The sequence below is a fragment of the Prionailurus viverrinus genome, chromosome X (genome assembly GCF_022837055.1).
Source record: "Prionailurus viverrinus isolate Anna chromosome X, UM_Priviv_1.0, whole genome shotgun sequence".
Classification (NCBI taxonomy): domain Eukaryota; kingdom Metazoa; phylum Chordata; class Mammalia; order Carnivora; family Felidae; genus Prionailurus; species Prionailurus viverrinus.
This window is the reverse complement of record NC_062579.1, coordinates 90,562,301-90,584,185: the sequence shown is the minus strand read 5'-3', so window position 1 is coordinate 90,584,185 and position 21,885 is coordinate 90,562,301. Positions and strand designations below refer to the sequence as shown.

Below are 21,885 nucleotides of genomic sequence, written 5' to 3'. Positions count from 1 at the left end.
GCTCAGGTCATGATCCCAGGGTCGTGGGATCGAGCCCCGTGTCGGGCTCCATGCTGAGCGTGGAGGCTGCTTCAGATTCTCTCTCTCCCTCTGCCCCTCTCCCCTGCTCACGTGCTCTTTCCCAAATAAATAATAAATAAATCCCTTGTTCTTCCCAGTGAAACTTCCACGTCCAGGCCGCCCCCCATCCGAACATCCGTGGGGTGAGGGGGGCAGCTGGGAGCGCTCCCTAGTGTGTAGAGTGTGGACCAAATATGAGGATCAAATATGTTGGCTACTGCCTCACGGACAACAATACCGGCTGAGGCCGGAAACTGAACTACGGTCCTTAAGGCCTCTGTCGGCTCTGAGATGTATGACTCTAGAACCGTGGGGTTGCAGCATTTGAAGTTTCTCATTTCATTTTACCTTTTGAATCTCCAGATCTATGTTTATACTTTGGTGACAGAATATTCCAAGCAGCCACGGGAGCGGGTAGGGTAGGGGGAAGAGGTAGCCTTGAGTGTGTGGTCACTAGGGAGACAGGCCTTCCATAGAGGAGGGCTCCAAAGACAGAAGAGGAGCAGTCTTGGGGGGACTAGACTAGAATACACTAGAACAGAGGAATCAAGGCCTGCCACTCTCCTCCTTGTGGCTCAGAAAGAGAAAGCAATTTGTGGAAGGCCACGAGGCTAGGGAGGAGGGAGGCCGGGCTTGGAATCCAGGCTGTCTGACCCCACAGTGTGCTCCCCACTGAAGGGCGGGGGGGAGGGGGGCGGGTAACGATGGCGTCTGCCTCGGGACTGAATAAGAACGCGCTCAACGCAGTGGCCGCTCGCATTCAACAGATGGGAGCTGTTATGGCTGCTGCTTTGTTGTCATTATTATTGGAAGCTCCCCCCTGGGTAGCCACGAGCTGAGTCCCTCTCCTGGGTCGGTGCCACTGCATGATGGGTGACTCAGAGTAGCAGTTAAGAGTGTGGGCTCTGGAATCAGACTGCCCAGGGCTTAATCCATGTGACCATAGGCAAGTCCCATAACCGCCCTGGGCTGCAATTAGTCACTTATAACATGGGAATCGGGATCTACTTTGTAGATTATGGTGTAGAATGAAAAGCTAAATGTTAAAAACAAAAACAAAAACAAAAACAAAAAACAACTAGAAAAGGGCCTGGCATGCGGTGAACAGTCGGTGGACATTGGCTTTTGGATGCCCCAGGGTGGAAGAACAGGGCCCATGTTTCCCGAGCACGTGACAGCAGTTTTGGTTTGGGCATAAACGGCGTCCCCCATCGGGATGGGAGGCCAAATCCAGCCACTTTGAGAGGATGCGTGGAGTTCTGCCCAGAGGGAGGTGAAAAGATAGCAACTTCAGTCGCCACGATCAGCCATTTCCAAGTGAACGCATCCCTGCAGACGGCCTGCACAGAAGAGCTCGGTGCCGTGTGTGGGCACGATGTCCTTCCCCCCACCCCCCAACCGTAACCGCTGGTCCTCTCATGTAAGAGCTCGTTTGGGCTTGTAGGAGGAGCAGAAAATGTAGTTGTATGCTGGGAGTGGCAACAGGTATCCCGATGGGCCAGAGGGGCAGTGATCCCTGCCCGTCCCCATGATTCTGCTGCATATTCCCGTAACGTTCCCTCTAAAATGTGAGAGGAGCAAGATTTTTAGAGCAAAGCTGGCCTTAGGGCGAGCGGGCTATTTCAGGCCTTAAAATTTTGTTGCGCTTGTGGCATCCAGAAATCGTTGAAGTTGACTTACGAGAAGGTAGGCAGAAAGGGTTCCTTGGGGCTTTCTAACGCAACAGCGACACTTGCTAATACGTGTGTATAAAAGCGGACGGTAAACGTGGATGGCCGGTCAATGCGAGCAGAGGCCGAGATGGGGAAGTCAGCGACAGAAAACCGGAAAGGGGAGGAGAAAGGGGCTCAGAGATCCAGAGGCAGGGCTCCTTGGGGCCTGCACTCTCCTGCCTTGACCAGGGCATGCCTTCACGTGGGGCTGAATGCGGACAAGTCCAGCGGGGGCATTTCTGCACTACCTGGAAGAAGCCAACGAGGGCGGTACGGACACCGGCCCTTTGCCATCCCCCCTCAGCCCCTCCTGGGGGGTGATGAAGTCATGGGAGGAAGGGAAAGTTGAAATTATCTGGTAGCCGCTGGGTCTAGGCCATTTGCTCTTTCCTTCTCTTGCTCTGACCTCATTTTGAGACTGGGGGCTCCTTCCAGGGAGACATCTCTGGCCTGAGAGAACTCACAGGAGCGGAGCCAGGCCGGATCCCAGAGAGGAAGCAGAAAGTGGCAGCTTCGGCTTCACTCAAGGCCTGCAGGGTGGTTCAGAGTCGTGCAGGCCTTCTGGGCAGGACCGCCTGGGAGGGAAGGGTGTGCCTCTGGCCGAGGTGGGCTTTGTCTCTCGACCACCAGAGAGAGAGCGGCGGCCTGGGCACAGAAGTCCAACGGGGCCAGGCATTTCCTCTGGGACCTACTTGGTCAGGAGTTCTCATTTTTCTCAGTGACCCAAAGGGCCTTGTTACACAAAGGCCAGGCCCAAGTGGAGTTTGCTATCCTTTTAATCTTTATTGTCCCGCTCCACTTGGATTCCCACCCCACCCCCCCACCCCCCCCCCCCCCCCCCCCGGGGCAGAACAGAACTTGTACAAAGTCACTGATGGCAGGAGACTACCATAGGTACTGAGAAGACGAGGCATTGCTGACTCTCTCTTGCTGGTCTCCGCTCGGTCAGCACCGCTCCCTGCCCCCGCCAAGTTTACCAGTGTTCCTGTCAAAAGGTTCGCGCGTTGGGCCTGAGCTACAGCCCATCGTTGAGAAACAGTTTAACTGAAATAAAAACAACGTCATTTACTTTCACAAATGTTTTATAATGCCAAAGAAAACACAGTAGGTAGCGCGTTCCGCTGTAAGCAAACCCAATATATGAATGGACTTAACAAGTAAACTAGGGGCGGATTATTGGCAAGATGCTTCGACAAAATTCTGTAAATAACAAGATTTCCTGGTGCATTTTTTAAAACAGTTTATGGCAAGGTTTTCAGAACACATCAGTCACATTAATTAGCTCGCACCGGCCTCACTGTCAAGTGCATAAGAACTTAGTGTCTAAGTGCAAGGCTACTTGGACCAGAGGTCTTCCGGTCAAACGTATTATAAGCAACGGGAACGAGATCAAGTTAAATGGTCCAATAGCTTTCCTTTCTATTCGGCTTCCAAAAAACGATACCTATTTGGGTGATTCTTGCCCTAAGGTTCCGGGTAGAATTCTGTTAGATGCAAAGTGAGACAACGGGAACCATTCCTAATGAACAAACGGCTTTCACAGAGACTGTCTATATCACATTGTTACGACAACGCAGAAGAGCTGAAATCTTGCTTTTGTACAGATTTGGAGGAAAGAAAACCCTAAAGAGAAACCAAGCATATAGAGGTAGTTGAACAGCAATATGGGGGGAAGAAAGCATTATCTTAATTCCCCTTTCAGTTTATTACAGTGCAAGAGAAAAATGGCTGCTTAACAAACAACTGGAATAACAAATACACAGACACATTTGCCACTGTTTGAATGCCTTGCTTGATATTTTAATCCGGGCATTACTGAGGACTGCATAAAATGATGGAACTAGTTTATCTCAGATAAGCCTATGATGCCACATTGACCTATTTGCTCTCCTTTTATTTTGTTGTTGTTTATTGTTGCTGCTTTTACATTAGCTAAACGTGAGGCGACTTTTAACATGACACACAAGCTACAGTGCTGCTTTGTAAACTTCTGTTAATCACATTTGCTGCGACAAATTTATAAACGGCTACAGAGTCATGAAGCGAAAGCTTTAAAATGACACCAGGAACAGAGATTACAGGCACTTCTCTCTCAAGGTGAACGTAGCGCGTTGCAAAATACCTATTTGTAAGTGAAAACGTCTTCGTTTCGACTCTGGATGTGCTCCACCCAGATTATTAAACAGTTGGACAGTGGGAGCTATCATTCTAAGAGGAACTGAATGTGCACATCTTACATGACTCCATTTCCTTCTTTCTCTCTGCACTGAGGAAGGGCCCCAAGCGGTAGCCCCGTGCAGCTGGCTGCTTTTCAGAACTGTTTTCAATCGTAAATCAACCTCATCCCTCAGGCCCCAGATGGGCTGAAAGAGCTATTCTTTTCCGCTATGGGGGCTGCCTTCCATTTGCATCCTTGCCCCAACCCCTCTGCTATGATTCTGCCTTGATAAAAGGAAACGGATGCAAAGTCAACAGGTTGGGAACTCAAGGAACGAGTCCCTGAATAAAACTCCCATCTTGGAAATGGAGTTTGGCAAGGGGCACACTGTCCCCAGTGGATTCTGGCCCATCAACAGCATGCAGGCTGTGGACAGTTACGAGACCTCTGGGTGCTGTGAGCCAGCCTCAGGAGCTCCGAGACTCCGACGGCCAGTCACAGGGGATTATCTGAGCCCAGGCCAGCCCCCCAGGCAGAGCTGGAAGCGCCACACACGCAGCGAGCGCAGCGACTCGACTGGCCCCACGGGGCGGGAAGCAGTCGGCTTTCAGAAAAGGCAAATTCTTGAAATAGTCAGTTCTCTGCCCCCATTAAGTCAGGGGCAAGCACTCTTTTCTCCAGGTTGTCTATAGAAAATTAGCTTTATCATTTTTCATTTTCTACATTTTGCTGGTTATTAGCTAGCAGTGGTAGTACAGTACAAAGCAGAAAGGCATAGTATCTGCCTGGTACCTAATGTGTATACACACACACACACACGCACACACACACACACACATATATATACATATATATACACACACACACACACACATACACACACATATACATATATATATATACATATATATATATACATACACAGAAAAAATAATCTAGGTCATGATAGGAAAATTAACCAAATAAATGGCACTATCTACCAAGGGGGAAGCCTTGTACTTCTGGCCTAGATTTAGCTTTATGTCTTTTCTCCGTATTCTCTTCAAACCCAAGCTTTGCAGCAAAACCAATTTATAAGGGGCGAAAATGGCCACATTCAACTGACTGCCCCATTCAAGTACATCCCACAGAAAGCCAAGGCTTCGCCTTGCACCCTGCCTCCCACCACTGCTGAAACCAGAGCTTGCTATAAAATAACCCAAACGTCTATTTAGGCCACTGAACGTACAGGGCAACTCTGTTCCAGCCAAGATCTACGTTTGCTGGAGTTAGGTGCTCACTTACCGACATGGAACATTCTAGGATGTGGAACTTTATTTAAAGAAAAAAAAAATCAAACTTCCCTTTCTACTGAGATTAAGTAGAAATGTGTGTGAGGTAACTGAATTTTATTGAGCCTGCAGCTTCCATCTGAACTGTGAGCTTCTGGGGAGCTTTGGTGACTCAGTTGCCATGCCTGTTTAATACAATTACGTGCAACACAAACTGTTTAAGATGTTAAACATGTGCAAAGGAAGGGGTGCAACGTCAATCTTGGCTATGCTAGTAACTGCCCAACTGTGCTATCTGGACTAAGTATTTAACATCGCAGAACCTCAGCCTTCTCATCTGTGATACTGGGCGTGATAACTGATCTCACAGGGCTGCTGTGCAGAATAAGTGATTTAATGAACTCACATACGTGAAATCGCCTGGCTCAGTACCTGGTACACAGCAGGTTCAAAATAAATTTGTTGGGGCGGCATAAGCAAATCCCATGAACTAAGCACAGAAGTCAGACTGTGAAACCCGTTCACCCTGGCACGGCCAAGATTTTTAATACTTTTTGGAGAGCAAGGAGGGATGAGCTGGTTATTCTAATGGAGCTAGAACTTAAGGCTTCCATTATATTGGGAATTCTAGACCTCCAGACAGCACTGCTTTTTAATCTTATTGGAACAGGGAAAACTGGCTGGCCCAGAAGCCTCCCTTGTCTCTGACCCTCATCTCTTCTCGAGTCTTTTCGTTTTCCCAAACAGACGTGGCTCCAAAAGGAATTAACTGTAAAGCATCAAGTTATGGTCCGAAAATCAGCGGTGGGGATCTCCCCAACCAAGCTTAAAGGGGCAGATATGGGTACTGCATGGAAAGGCAGTGTTTTATGCAAGTGTGGGCCCCTGATGATATTCCGTAACTATGAACAATCTAATCACAGCTATTACTTTTTGGATGTCTCCTAGGTGCTAGGCACTGTGCTAAGCGATTTACATATGTTACCTCATATAATGTCCGTTAACATCCCTACACGGGGCATTGGTCACTACCCTTTGCTAGATGAGGAAACTGGGGCCCAGAAGAAGTTCCATCACAAGGGAAAACATCTACCAAGCGCAGGTGTTTACGACCTTTCCTCTGCTGCATTTACACGAGATGACAGGAAACTATTTCACGAGGACTGTGCTCTGACCTTCTGGCTGGCTGGGCACCGAGCCGGAAGAGGAACGCTTAATTCCCTGCTCCCCTCGAGCCCTGCAGAGCTTGCTTGGGCAGTAACCACGCCTATACGTCCCTTCTTTGCCGGCCCAGTCTGGCTGCGAACATCAAACCTGGTAACACAACACAACGCTCTGACAATCCAGCACCCATTTAGCAAGTTCAGAAGGGATCATTTGGTTTCAGCTTACGTGGATCACGTCATACTCTCTCCTCTGTTTCTGGCTGCAGGTAGTGGGAAGAAGTCAGGTCGATTCCCTGAGGCACTCACCTCTCCTCGAAGGAGTAGATGGGCTGCGCTGGGTCCGTCCAAGGATCACGTGGGGGGATAGTTTGCACGATGGTACAGATGGCGTGATTCACTTCTCGCCTGCCCTAATCTCCTCACGCCGTCGTTGGGACACCGCCCCCCCCCCCCCCACAGTCTTTTTCAGGTTCTCCTGGCACTGACAGAACCACACTAGCACTAAGCAAGCTAAACAAGGGCTCCCTCTTACATTCTTACCCACTGTTCTTCCCCTACCTTGAAATCTTTGGCCCGCGGCAGCTAGGAGGGAAGGCAGCGTTTAGCTAAAACCACGGGTTCGTCGTCTGTTTCCTTTAAAAAGATGTACAAACCCGAAAGACAGCGTGTCTGTGTTTTTAAGGGTTCTACTGTCTCTACTGGCTTCTTTCCGCCTCCAATGACCGGCAGCCCTTCATCATATGTTTTCATACGCGCCAGCCAGGTAACTAACCCTGGGGAGAAGGGAGAGACCCTTCTGATTAGATTGCTGAAAATAAATGCCTAAAACAGATCACTCACAAACGACGCCCCTCTGAGTCACCTCTTCATTCAAGGGCAATCATTCCTTCGGCCCTGCTCGGTGTCCCACCCAGAAAATGGATTGTTTGCCTTCACCCTGGCCTATTCCATAACGCCTGCCAAATCGCTTAGGCATTTTATATTGTTGAATTCCAAACGAAAGCAACACGGAACCCGTGACGAGCGACGGTCTCAGCGCGATTCCGAACCTCCTTTACACATCCAATGGGACAGATACAAAAACGGTTCGCGAACCGGGATCAAACACAGCAGAATGTGGTTAAAGCAAAAACGGCACGTTGCTAGCACTGCTCCTTCCCCCTGGGTAGATGGCAAACCACGTTAATAAATAAAGCAACTGGCTCTTCAGTAACGTACACTTAAACAGTTACAAACAGACAGGTAGAAAAAAGGGATACAGTGGTGCCAAAAAAAAAAATAAATTATGAAAACGGAAAGGATGAACATTCTCTTCTACACAATGCTGTATAAAACCCGAGCCATCTGGAATGAGAACCCAAGTCCGTGAAAATAACGCAGCAGCGTTACCAGAATGTGTGCTTCACATTTCAACTACACATCTATCTGTGCAAGAAAGAAAATGAAAGCAAAACCATTTTAAACTTCCAGAAAACTGGATGTCAAAAATCAAATGAATTTTTTTTTTTTTCTGGGCTCTTAAACACCTCTGCTGAGCATGTAGTTGTGCAGCATGTCAAGAAGCATCTTCAGCCAGGAAGTTTCAAACAGGCCCCGTGCTTCTGGCCTTTCTACACGATTCCTCTCTGCGATCAACAGCAGGGAAATGCCTGTTTGATACTTCCTTCTGTTAAGATGTTATTGCAGTTAGATATATTTACAAGATGACTCCCCCAAGCCGGCAGGGAGGGTGGGGGCTTCTCCTCAGCGATCCACTCTCGCTAGTTTTGGTTCCGGGATATAAAGGCCAGGACTCGCCGAATCCCATTCAGTCTGTCCTTCAAGGACCTCATCGCTAGGAACGGGAGCTGAGCTCGGCTTTCCAGTGGAAGAACCGCTAATGTCCACCAGCACCAGGCTGGACCGTTCGGGCTCACCTACAACAGAGAAACACACGGCTTCACCCCACTCCCGCAGAAGTGAGATCGGCCTGCAGGTTTCCCAAGCTGCAAGGCAAACATCCCAGGTGGAACTGCTTCTGTGTCGGGCAGACGGCTAGTCACCCCCACGTCTACTTCCCCCCTTCTCTGAGCTGGGCATACGGCCACGCAGAAGACAGAGACTGCGCGGCAGCGAGGGGCGGCCACGAGACAAAAGTTCCGGCTAATGAGATGTAAAGGGAAGGGACGCCCGAAACCTCGGGGCCATGCTCTGGGAAGGGGGCATGTGCCTTCCGCCTCACTCTTTCTCTCTTGCCCCTAGCTAGCGCGTGAGCACGGTGGTGACCGGCCTTCTTCTATCGGGAAGACAGGGGTAACATTCTAAGGATGATAGAGCTTTGTGATGAAGGAGACTGGGTCGCTGAATGATCTCGTGGGACAGAGCTGCCCTAGCCCTCTACCTGGTTCAAGCCACGGCCATGTTTAGTAGTTGTTAAAGCAAACAGATCGGTGTCCTAACAGATACGCTATACTTCCCAGCCACTGCTCAGTCTGGTCCACTTCCAAGATTCTGTTCGGGTTCTCGGGACGGACACCTAACAGCATATGGGCCTTCAATTCCCATGATCCCTTGGGCTTGGCAGGTCTCTTAACGCCCTGTATTTCCCTGCTTCTGGCCGCAGGCAACATAGTCCACATACGCCATGTCGCTGTGCAAGGCCACAGCGAGCCTCTCCTCTGAAACCGGAGCCTGTGGTCCACAGCCCCAAAGCACAGCAACCCCCCTTTGCAAACATTCCAGTTTGAGAACACATTCATGTCAGAAATGTATGACGTCCCCAGGTTTCTTTCTAATGAGGAGCTTTCCCATCCCACATGAATCCTTCACCGAAATTCTGTCTGTCAGCAGCTTCCCAGCCACACGTTTTAAGACACTGGTGACTTACTTCCTATGGAGCCTGAAACAATCACAACTTCCGGAAGGCTGGTTTAGGACTGTGGAGAACCACCTTCTGGTCAGACCACCTACACATGGGATTATCTGCCTCCAAATGGGCTCACCTGGTTCTTCCCAAACCTTGCCGTCTTCTTGGCTTCTCTGTGCCTATAGCTTCATTTGAATTCTTTTTGGTCCCTCACTGTGATCTGTAACAGGCTCTCCCTCCTATTATTAGTTCTGAATATGAAACTGACATATTCTAAACTTTCTTTCCCAGGGCCATTAACAAAGATATTTAAGCTGATGTTAACACTTGTGGCTGCTTCTGAGAAGCCTCCTTCTGAGGCTCAGAACATTCTTATTAATGGCACCGCTGGGGCTGCAGCACTGACTGGATCAAACTGGATGATTTTTTTTTTTTTTTTTTTTTTTTTTTTTTTTGCGCGACTGCTGCCAAAGCAACGTGAGAACAGTTCTAATAAGAAAGGAAATGAACCAAGATTTCAACTTTCTGTGTCATCGAGCCCTTATGAATCACTCTGTGGCATCTGTGTTTTCTCTTATGCAAGCTGCTGTATCATTGCTGATCGCTACCTTCTGCCTGACTGAGGGAGAATGCGCTCCAGAAGGTGAAGGGGAACATTAAACTTGATCATGAGCTTGCTCAGAGCTCTGATGTAGTCCTGAGTCATAGTGGCCCAGAGCCAGGAGCTGGGTCACTGGGAAGCACTCACTGGCCTTGCTCCCTTCAACATTCACGATGCCTTTGCACGGAGGCAAAGGAGCCACCTTTGCGGTCTGGAGAGAGTGAGACATTTCAGCCCATCAGGGAACAGACTGGTGTTCTGTAGCCACAGATGCAAGAGGAAGAGGGGACGTTAGAGACCTCCTCATCCACCTCCCTCATTCCAGAGCTGGGAGACAAGTTGAGAAAGGGGCGGGTCTTACCCAAGGTCACACAGCTAGAGCGGTAAGGATCAGTCTGTTGGCAGTGAAATCAGAACATACACGTTCTTACTACTGTGACAGAGTCAGGAATGAGTGTAAGTAAAGAATCAAGGAAGTCACAGAGGTGACGATGTAGGGGAGCCAGCTCAGAATGCAGGAAGGGTGACGGTGGGCAAATACTTGACTAAGTTATCTCCAGCCTCGTCCTAGAGAGACAGTATTGTCCGATTTATCAGGCAACCAAAGTTGAGCTGGTGAAACTCAACTATCTCCACTTGCCCGAAGAGCTTCCGATCTGCAGCTTGATCTCTCAAGTGGGCCTGTCCCCCCAGGAAACAGACTTGACCCAGTAGCACCTAATCAACTGCTTTCTAGTATAACTCGGCAAAGGGCAAATTTAAAGATTGGGTCTGTTTGCTCAGGACCTGCTCACCCCTGATGAGGACAATGACAAGGGTCTACATCCGCAGGGCTAAGCAGGGAGGGACCCAGAGATGAGAAGGTGCTGCGGTCTGGCAGCTGGAATCCTGTAAGGCGACTGGTGCCTGCAGCAATGGGGGTGACGGTTATGAAATAGAAGCCTTTAGTCTCAGCTCCCGGGATACCCTTCTCTTAAGCTTGGCCTTTGTGTGAATCTTGTCACCCCAACACATTACCATGGTGTGAATCTGGACTCCCACTGAAGGTTCTTTGGTGGATGGCGTCTATGTTCCCAATCTCTCACCTGACTTATGTCTCAAAGCCTGTCTGGGATCCAAGTTCCTACCGCTTTCCTTTATCACTCCAATTGTGACTTCAGATCCTTGAGTCTTACCCCTGATGCCCACTGCCCGGTGAAACAGTACCAAATTGGATCTATCTCCCTCTCTGCACTCGATCTGCTGAATGGCAACCATGCACCCACCCAATCCCAAACCCTGGGCTCTCTCATCTGGTGGGGGCAGCCCATTACAGAGAGACATTTTTATATACCTGAGGATCAGCATCTTTCTCTGGCATTGGACCAAAGTGATTGAGTATCCGATTCTTCAGAGAGGTTTTGAGCGAATGAAACCATGATGACGCTTGCTCATAGACACAGTTATGTAATCCCATGAGCTCGGCCTGATCCTCTCCTTGAACCTGAAAGTATCAAAGTGGAAATGAAGCACTCTGTCCCTTCTCCATCACTCCCAAAGCTTCTGCTGACACCAGACTCCCTTCGGGCATCCGGCCTGCGTCCCTAGGAAGGTTCGCCCACCCAGCTTTCTCCTGTGTGGTGTGTGAAAGGCTCCTCAGCCAGAGGGTGGGCTGTGTGTGACTACTGCTGAGTGCGGAGGAAGAAGAAAGTTTCCCGCCGGGCGCATTAGCTGAAACAGCGAGATAGACAGAAAACCAGAGATGCGAACTGGCCTGAGTGGAGGCGTGCTGTTGAGCTCGCTTATGCTAGCTTATGCCTCTCTCCTTTTCACGTTTCATATCTGCTTTCCCAGTGTCCACTGGGAAGAGGGACACAGGTGTGTCTGTTTCTCGCTGTGTAACTCTATTTCCTAAGTCCAATACCTTCATGCGTCGATCGAACATTTACTAACCTTATACTATATGGTGAATGTAAATATAAACGAACGTGGGATTATTTACTTCTTGTTCTTCCAATTAGTCCAGAAAACCAAGGATGAACTGGACACGTTATCTTTCTCCTTGATGGGATGACGCGTTATAGGGAAGAACCCTTAGCCGGGTCGCGCATTTAAAAATACGAACGTACGTGTGAATCTACAATCGTCTCAAAATGAAATGTTTGAAAACATAAACGAATTGGTACATAAAATACGTGGGTGTAGATATCACTCCCAGATCTATCCCTTGATATCTCTGGCAGAAACCTGACCCCTGGGCTGAACGGGCCCCAGGGTTGTTGATCTGGCTTGGCATTTCTTATGCAGGAATACAACTCAGCAACTAACCAGGGGGAAAGCCAGGGCACGGGGTGCTCCTGCTGCCATCCTACAATCGAACGGCAAGCCGGCGGCATTCGATGTCGCTGCAGCCATTTGGTGAGAAATCCCAAGGCCCCCCGACAGCGCTGAGCAATTCTTCTGCAAACACCTTTGCCCGCCAAGCTACAGGGATAGCCTGGCCCTGGGATTCTTGGCACGGGCCACCCTCACCTTTTGGTCTTCAATGTATTCAATGTCGGCTGTATTGTAACCATCTCGCTGGCCCTGATGGAGGACCCTGAAGCGCCTCTTGCCTACGCTGTCCACCACCGAGCGGCCATCAGCAAAGAACTGAACATTTCTGATCTCTAGGATGCAGCCATATTCCGCAAACCTGCTTATTGGGAATGCGTAAGAAAGTACATTTTTGGTGAGTTGTTTCTGCGGCCTGGCTCCCCAGCCCTTTCTGTAACCCCGGGCTGTGCCTCCAGGGGCTTCTGCCTATTTGCCTGTCCCCGGGGGCTACAGCTGCAACTACACCACAGGCAGCGCCTGTGCCAAGAAAAATCTTCCTGTAATAATGTAACTGCTCCCATTCATTGAGCATACACTGCGTGTGGTGTGCTCAGTGCTTTACGTGCATTAACGCACCAACCTTCCCAACACGCCCGCTATCATTGTACCCACTTTACCGGTCAGGAAACTGAGTCACAGAAAGGTTAAGTGACTTGCCCAAAGGCAAACTTGCTCCAAGGTTGGAGCCGGAACATGAACCCACACACGGGGACCCCGGGTCCCGCGGTCTTACAGTAAAACAAGTTTTATAGTTTAACAAGAGATTAATCCTTGGGGTTCCTTTAAATAGGCAGCCTGTTACATGGTAAACCAGGGGCCAGAGAGACCCCGGTCTCGATGGGTGCTCACGGTCGTGAGCTGGCTAAATCTCAGGAGCTCTGCCTCCCTATCTCCTGGGGGCACCCCAAATAAGCCCAAATCCCTCTCTACCCAACCTCCCTTTACTCACGCAGCTCCTCACTTACCCTTTGACAGGGTCTCCAAGGCACATGCCAAACTGTCTTGTACCTGTTTCGATGCATCTGCGGATCATCAGACGGTAACAAGGCTCAAAAATGTGCAGGGGACAAGGAACCGTGGGGTAGGCCATAGTGCACACGAAAATAGGCACGTTCTTATTCAAGCTGTCAGGAAGAGCAAATGACAGATTTCTCAAAGCCGCGAAGCAGAACACAAAAAGGTTGGTCAAATGTCACTTTGTGGTTCCCCCACAGTAAGGCCAGGGGACCTCAGGTTTTGATGGCTGATTAAAAAAAAAAAAATACTGAGATGCGACCAACACTATGGGCTAAGTCCCATTACTGGTGCAGAGGTTAGCCTAAGAGCTAAGAGATTGAAACTGACATTCTGTACATTCCAACTTGGCTTAAAAAACGTCCTCTAGTACCTTCACATTGTGGGTGATAGTTAAACCTCATAGTTCTTTCTTCCTCCCGTGCCCTCTACTCAGAACAATCTCTTCAGGTGTCCTGCCGGCAGTAAAAGCGGACCCAGCTCTCCAGGGGGATGGTGGGAAAATCTCTGCAAGGTCTCATCAGCTTTACAAATTTGCAAAGCCCCCAGAAGGTCTGCTCGGCAGGCCCGGCCGGGAGGAGGAGGGAGCAACAAGAGAGGCAAGTGTCCTCTAGCCCAGTGACGTTCCCATGCGTCAGAATCACTGGGGGCCCTTAAATCCAGACAACTGGGCTGCATCACCCCAGAGACACTGGGATATAAGGTCTGGAGCCGGGACCCAGGGGTCTACCGTTCGAGTGTCCATGAAGAAGCAGGCACACAGCCTGATGGGAAACCACGCCAATGGGGCCAGCTCCTCCTGGATCACTGTTCTCTTCTTTGCTAAATCCAGTACTGGAACTTATCAATGGATACAAGACCATCTGCCCAAATCCCCCAGAGGATTCAGTTTAGGATTTCTTTAAAGAGAAATCCCTCTTGGCATATCCCAGTGTTTATTAGTAAAGCATTAAATGATATTTGAGACAAGGGCTCAGAGAGACTCGCGGTGAATTTAAGAATCAGAAGTAAAAATAAAGACGCCCTGACTAGATCTACTGTAAGCCAATGAGAACAATAGGATTTAGTTTCTAGCTTCTCAGGAAAACACAGTATTCGAAGCGGGAGGCCCACTCAAACGAACCAGTGGCAGTTTAGAAATGTGCTCTCCAGGGCGGGCAGAAAACCAGAGCAGCTTTTGCGATCGGGAACCTGGCCCCCAGAATGCTGCGAGGACCCTACTGGGGATCCGGAGGTGCGAGGGCAGCGGTATGAGACGCAGAAGTGAGAGAACGCCTCCTGCTGTTTCTGCTAGGCGGTCTGTCCTTCCAGCCAGGCCGAGAGCTTGGAGCCCTACGGGCACCTCCAGACTCACCCCTCAGCCACAAATGTGCATGGCAGAGGACGCGTGTAACAAGCAGCAGCCTTACTCCCACCACGTATTGAGTGCTTCCTGTGCACTAGCTCATGCGATCTTCCACATGAGGTAAGGACTTCACTATTCCCAAGCTACAGATGAGGAAACTGAGGCCCAGACAGGTCAAGTGACCTGCCTAAGGTCCTGAAGGATACTCGCTTTGTGGCAAAACTGGGTCACGAGCCCAGGTCTGGCTGACACCAAGGTCCTTAACCTCCCAGCACCTTCTGAGGTTTCTGCAAACAAACGCCCGCACGCCGTGTAAGTTCCCCTGATCTAGCTGCTTCGCTTTGCTCCTACCAGTGACACCCAGTTACTAGCGCCGAGACGTTGACCTGGTCAGTGGTTTGGCTTATGCGTCTTCAGGGGCGTGCTGGCAACTGCCGGACAGCTGGCTGTCGGCGGGTGGAAAGCTCCGGCTCATAGCGATTGCCAATTTCTATATAGTGTAGATACGCCCACCGAGGCCAACATCAAGCTACCGGCACGATATTGCTAAGTGAGCAGTTAGGGAGAAACGTGCACATTCAGTTCTACGAGCTGCTATGAGTGAAACTGAAAAGAGATGCATATACGTACTTAGAAAGTTCTTCCATTTCTTCTTCATAAAGCCGCCTGCGTTCCTTGAATTCTTCCGGCAGGAATTTAGCTATTAGCTCTTCCATGATGACATTTTTGCTATACTTTCTGGATGCCAAGCACTACAGAGGCAACAGGGCACCGAGACATTATGCAGCCATCAGAAAACCACAAAGCACTTCTCATGTAATCAGCAGAACAGCTGAATCAACCACACATTGAGAGTAATTCGGGCCCACACGTTAGCAGCTGGTAACATCATCATGCACGTATTCTCTGGATGTTACACGCGATTACTTTTATAATTAGAAAAAAATACTTTAACAAGGGGAAAAGACCCGCATTGAAGTTTCAAAAGTTTAGCTTTCCCAAAACACTCAAGTTGAGATTATGTTCTTGTCAAAAAAGGGGGGAAACCCTTCCTTTTCCTTTTATTGGTTACTGCATTTACAAGCTGGCACAAATGGTCTCCATCTGGGATATGCTGGAAGTCTGTGGTCTAAAGGTTCAGGGAACGAGAAAGCCACTGTCCATCACTGATCTTTTCCTGACCCGTCCCACCCCCACCCCGCCCCACCTCAATGCTTGGCTTCTGGATATTGCCAGTCTAAATATTTTTCCCCCTCTAACTTTAGCTGAAAACAAAACAGCTAAATACTGGGGCGCCTGGGTGGCTCAGTCGGTTAAGCGTCCGACTTCAGCCAGGTCACGATCTCGCGGTCCGTGAGTTCGAGCCCCACATCAGGCTCTGGGCTGATGGCTCGGAGCCTGGAGCCTGCTTCCGATTCTGTGTCTCCCTCTTTCTGACCCTCCCCCGTTCATGCTCTGTCTCTCTCTGTCTCAAAAATAAAAAAACAACAAAAAAAAAAAAACAGCTAAATACTGGGGATTGTGTCTATTTGTTTTTTAAATATACCATCTAGGTATCACTGAAATTATGTTATAAGCCATGAATTCAGAACCGAACTCAGGCCCAAGTGTCACTATTACTATCCTCCCAAACACCCCTAACTAACTTCACGCATATCCAGGGATCCGTAGGTAGAGGGAATTGAGCTGTGTGAACCAGACCACGGGAGTTAAAACATCTGCGAACTGTTTGCTACGGACACTACCCACCCAGACCCAGCAGGGGGAGCTCCTGAGTATAAAATTGCTGGTTCGAGACTATTTTTCCTTTCCCAGTATGGGCTGTGTGTGTCTATTCTGCAGTGAACGCGATTAGAATAAAATACTTCTCTCTCTTGGAAATGGTGTAAGTGCGACCCTGTGTGAACACGCAGAGAGAGACGAGAACATTTTCTGGGACCCCACAGCATCTGCTTCTAGGATGCCTTCTCAGCCACTGCCATCGCCTGGCTGCAGAAGATCCACTGCTTTGCCCCGTCCCAGTCTTTGGAGAAAAGCAATGACTCGGGAGGTAGCTAATCCATGGAGGAGGTGACTCCCCCACTGATGCTAAAACAAAAACCCAGGACAGGCACACAGTAAAATGTTACTGGTGGTTTTCTCCAGGTGCTGAGCATACGGGTAGGTTTTTCTTCTTTCTGCTTATTTGGATGTTGTAGTGTTACCACAACACAGATGTATATTTAAGTATAAGGACCGTGGGCCTCTCCCCCACAATCAGGCCAGGAAAATCCCACCCCTTGATCGAGGCAAGGGATGGCAGGGACCCTCCCCTCCAACCCAATACACACCCCAGGGTCGTCCTGGATGATCATTTCACTCCATTCTCTTAGTTTAAACGTTCAGGTGTTGGGAAAACTCAACATGTGACTTCACTGGACCTACATTCACCTAGAGGGTGTCCTGCATCGCTGAGCTCTCCTCAGGGAAGACGAGGGTCAAGGAACATTAACACTGGCTGTAATGTGTGCCACACAAGTCCTTGGGGGAGGGAAAGCAAGGTGGGTTCCTGGGCATTCCTGTGCTATAGGAAATTCCATTGGGTCCACCTGAAAAACGATGGTGGCAGTCCGTGTGGTTCATCTGAAAGGACTTGGAAGCCCCAGAGCTTTCCAAGTAGCTAAATATCTGCTAATAAGTACAGCAGCTGGGGGGGGGGGGGGTGGGGGTGGGGGGCGGGACAAGGACCTCGCTGAAGGTCTGCGAGGTTTTTCTGGGGACCTGGGAGTGATCTCTGCAAACCACAGAACAAACATGGATGACAAGAAGATTTCAGAGCTCGTCTAGTCCAATCCCAGAGAGGACAGAGGATTCACCCAAGATGGCAGTGCACCAGGTGCCATGAGGGATGGGCTTAGCACCAGGACCCATGTCTGCCATCGATTTAATACTTTTTGTTTCCAACACAAATTAATTTCACTGTTGGCAGTTCATAAAAAGCTGGATGTCGCCTCATTTTCCTGAAGGACTTGGCAAAGAGGGGAGGGGTAGCTGTAAGACGGGAAAGATAGACAGGTGGTGTGAGAGGGTATTTTTCCCTAGCACAGTGCACTGGCTTAGGATCAAACAGGACACCATTTTAGTATCCAAGTCCAAATAATCTAACCTAATCAAGAAAGAAATAATATTTTACCTGTGAAAGACCATCTTTGCACAGCGGACACTTTGCATTGTGATCTAGGCATCTTTCAAGGCATTTTAAACAAAATGTATGACCACAAGGTGTTGTGACTGGCTCGTAGAATAATCTGAAATTTAGGAATCAAAATGGAAGAAAAATGATGCAATCAGACAGAAAAAAATAAAAGAGCTACTCAATGTTAAGGTTCTACAGTGTTATTCGGAAAATTCCGTGTGTGCAAGGGTGGGGGAGGGTCCTTTCTTTTTTACCAGAATTCCCTGCAGTTGCTGTGCTTCAGAAAAGCATTTGCTTTTTATTTCTGAGCTGGATTTGAAAATAATGCATTTATCAACATTTCTGATATAGCTAGATCATTCTGTAACATTAGTTCTAGTCAGCCTCTTCCGACTGGCATCCAGATTGTTTTTCCCTGTCAGGTCTCAGAAAAAGCGAGATTAATGCCCAGAGGGTCTAAGTAGATTACATTCTAAAATATTTAGCCAACCTGCTCGCCTGAGGATATGTAAACACAGAGACAGATGAGCACACACACAGACACACACACACTCCGTCTCACACATTCATTCATTTAAGTACCTTATATCATATACACAACGGAAAAAAGACTTGGCTTATTTGCTAACCTTCATTCCATTTTTACCTAAGCAATGTTTACTGCCTGAAGGATCCCGAAATTGTGCCTGCAACAAACACGTAACTGCCTTTTGTATGAATGGATCATTTTCTTGGGGGCAGTAGAGTAATTCTGTCAGTGTGCTTACTGATGAACACATACACATAAACATACGTAGGTATGCACACATGCACTTCAATTAGATCCTATTTTAATTCCTTTACAGGAGCCGGCTAATTTCAAAGCAGCGTGGGGAATCTTTTTAAAAGCCGTTCTACCCATTCAGAGATTCACAGATTTACTTTGCTTTTGCAAAAAGAAAGGCTCACCTGCGGCAGGACCACCGGGTGGGGGCAGCTGACGACGGTGGTTCAGAAGTGGGGCTGGCGCTCACCAAGAGGACAGACAAAAGGGAAAGACAGACGCCTGACCAGCCTGTTTTGACCTCACCAGCGTTCAGTTGCGAGGAAGAGGCCGCCAGCTGCACAGCCCCCTCGTGTGGCCGGGAGGTGTACCAACAGCCTGGCCCACACGGCCAGGCTGAGCAGAATCAAAATGTCAGAGCTGAAAAGTACTGGAGAGAAAGACTGAACCCACCAACCAGAATGAAACTGAGCTCCAGAGGGGACAAAGCGGCTCGTCTGTTGGCAGATGAAGGTCTATCCAACTTCCACTAGCAGTCGTGTGCTCTTTCTGTTAAAACCGCGACTCTCGGCCCTATTGGTGTGTGAGAATCACCTGGGGCGCTTTTTCTTTAAACGGCTTTACCGATGTCTAATTGACGTGCAATAAATGGCACGTACTTACGGTGTACAGTCTGCTAAGTTTTCACAGACGTACACACCTATGAAACTATCTCCGCAACCAAGGTCACGAACACACCCATCGCCCCCAAACATCTCCTCGTGTGCCTTTGTAAACCCTACCTCCTGCTCCTCCCCGTGCGCCCCACCATCACCTGCAGACCTTTGAAAAACTACAGGTGCCAGGACCACGCCTGCAGAGGTTCGGGTCAGTTGGTCCAGGGCAAAGGCCAGGCATCAGGATTATTATTATTTTTTTTTCTTTTAAAGCTCCTTGGTGGTTTGAATGTGCAGCCAGGATTGCGAATCACTGTATTTCACAATCCTACTAATCTCCGCATGGGCAAATCCTCTGTACAGGTCTCCAAACCTAATTACCAAATCTGCCAAGGAAAAGACTAGCAGCTGCTGGCACATTCCCCTCTTTCTTGATTTAAAAAAAAAGAAAAAATTCTAGTGGAATTTGAGGGGAAAGCATCTTGTGGGAAAGGAAAGAACAGTTTCTTAAGAGCAATCAATTTCGATTTAGCAAGCTCTCCACCAAACAGATTCTCACTTGTCCACTCGGCACAAGTGCTCCGGGTGCCTACTGCGTGCTGACGTGGAGCTAGGCGCCGGCACGTGACAGGGACAGGGGGCACCGGACTTGTAGGAGGTGAGAGGACAGACGTCGGACAGGCCGTCGGAAAGGTGAGGTTTCGCAAGTACACGCCTGTACGAATGAAACTTGCCAAAATGTTGAAATTAAGCCAATGAAGGTTTGGAGTAGGAGGGAGGCTTTTCATATATTCACTTTTCCTCCTTTTTGAATGTTTCAATCCTGTTTTAAGACGCAGTTAATTTGCTTAGCGTAATTAATAGACGCCAGTTATTAAGTCGGCCAAAAGCTGAAATTAATTTTCAAAAGCACTCTTTATGATGGAGGTCCTAACCAGCGTACTAAGGCGAGAAGAAAAATAGAGAAGTACGAGGACTAGGATGGAAAAAACCAAGTCTGTGCGATGGTGGACTGGGAAAATCTAAAGGAATCTGCAGGATGAGTCTTAGAATCCGTAAGAACTGCTAGTATGGGCAAGGATGTTAGTTACACATACACACGCCCGCAACTGTGTTCCATACGGCAGCGAAGCGACACGAGAAAGCACGCTTTTAAACACGGTAACATTGACAACTGCTTTCGACAATCAAGCACCCGGGAATAAACCCGACAAAAGCTGTACCAGCCCTCTGTAGGAGAAAAACTACGAACGCCTCACTGCAAGGAAGCAGAGAAGACCTAGTCGAGTCCCGATGGAAATCCCGGCGGCTTATTTCACGCGTTTGTTTTTGCAGGACTTGACAAGTTGATTTCTAAACTGTGTGAGGCAAGGCAAAGGGTCAAGAGGTGCCAGGACGCCTCTACGAGCAGCAGTGTGGGAGGACTTGCTCCACCAGACGTGAGACCTTATTATAAAGCAGCAGTGATGGAAACGGTGTAGGGCTAGCACAAGGACACACAGATCCGGGGATAGAATAGAAAGCCCAGGAATAGACCCAGATCCAGATTCTTCATTTACGACAACTGTGGCACTTCAAAGCAGAGCGCGGGATTTTCAATACATGAATAGCATCCTCAATAAATGCTATTTGGGGTAGTGGGCTGTCCCTATGGGGAAATGGAAGTTGGACTGTCTGCCACACCGCGCACAAAAAATCACTTCCGTGTGGGCTGGAAAGAGGAACGTGAGACAGTAAAGCTTTTAGAAGATACAACAGAATACGTTCACGACCTCCGGGTAAAAGAAAAAAAAGATTTCTTAGGCAAGGTAGGCACCAAAAAACAAAACAAAACAAAACAAAACAAAACAAAACAAAAACAAAACCCACTAACTATAAAAGGGTTGATCATTTTCATGAAAACCAAGAACTTGTAAGTTCATCCGAAGATGCCACTGAGAGAGCAGAGAGGCAAGCCGCAAGTGGCAGAAGGGATTTCTAGCACACGTGACTAACAGAGGCCTGGTATCTAGAACATACGTAGAGCTCCTATAAGTCCGTAAGAGAAAGAGAGAGAACCCGCTCAAAAATGGGCAAAGATTTAAATGCACGCGCATACATAAAAACTGCTCATGGCAATGCTACCCGCAGTAACCCCAAACTAGAGACAGCCCAAACATCCCTCTACCATAGAACTGGTAAAGAAACTGTGCGGTAGGTTCATACAAGGGGATGCTATACACTAATGAAAACAAACAAACTTCACCGACGCGCAGCGACATGAATAAATAAACCTTAATACTGCGGTAAAGAAGCCAGAACAAAAAGAAACAGGACAATTCGATTTATGTAAAGTTTTTTAGAAATAGGTAAAGCTAAATTACCCCACTTAGAGACGCATACATGGGTGGTGAAACTATTTTTTAAACAGAGGAGACAAGGGGGAACCTAGGTGGCTCAGTCGGTTAAGCGTCCAACTCTTGATTTCAGCTCAGGTCACGACGTCACGGTTGGCGAGTTTGAGCCCCATGCCGGGCTCTGCGCTGACAGTGCGGAGCCTACTTGGGATTCTCTCTCTCTCTCAAAATAAATAAATCAACTTAAAAAGCTAAAAAGAAGAGACAAAAGTCAAGGTAGCGGTTTCGGTGGGCGGGGGGCAAGGAGTCGTGATTTGGAAGTGGCACACAGAAGGCTTCTGGGGTCCTGGCCGTGTTTTAGTTCTTGAACTGAGAAAGGCTGACTGAGTATCCTCTTTACAATATTTTGTTAAGAGAATACGTTTTTA

At 48.6% G+C, this 21,885-nt stretch overlaps 1 protein-coding gene across 4 annotated transcripts in view; it reads right to left on the bottom strand.

Annotated features, from left to right (window-relative positions):
* Positions 1–2,681: 2,681 nt before the first annotated feature.
* Positions 2,682–21,885, bottom strand: part of LONRF3 (LON peptidase N-terminal domain and ring finger 3) — a 132,074-nt gene continuing 112,870 nt past the window's right edge. For 3 of the 4 annotated variants that reach the window (XM_047843408.1, XM_047843410.1, XM_047843411.1), the window contains 6 exons: positions 17,700–17,814; positions 15,158–15,279; positions 13,134–13,292; positions 12,325–12,487; positions 11,147–11,296; positions 2,837–8,283 (listed from right to left, as the gene is read on the bottom strand). In XM_047843408.1, the coding sequence (XP_047699364.1) occupies positions 8,128–8,283; positions 11,147–11,296; positions 12,325–12,487; positions 13,134–13,292; positions 15,158–15,279; positions 17,700–17,814 (865 nt within the window). In that variant the 3' untranslated portion in view covers positions 2,837–8,127. Of the gene's footprint in view, positions 2,817–2,836; positions 8,284–11,146; positions 11,297–12,324; positions 12,488–13,133; positions 13,293–15,157; positions 15,280–17,699; positions 17,815–21,885 lie in introns of those variants that run through there. The other variant, XM_047843409.1, reaches the window with a different exon arrangement.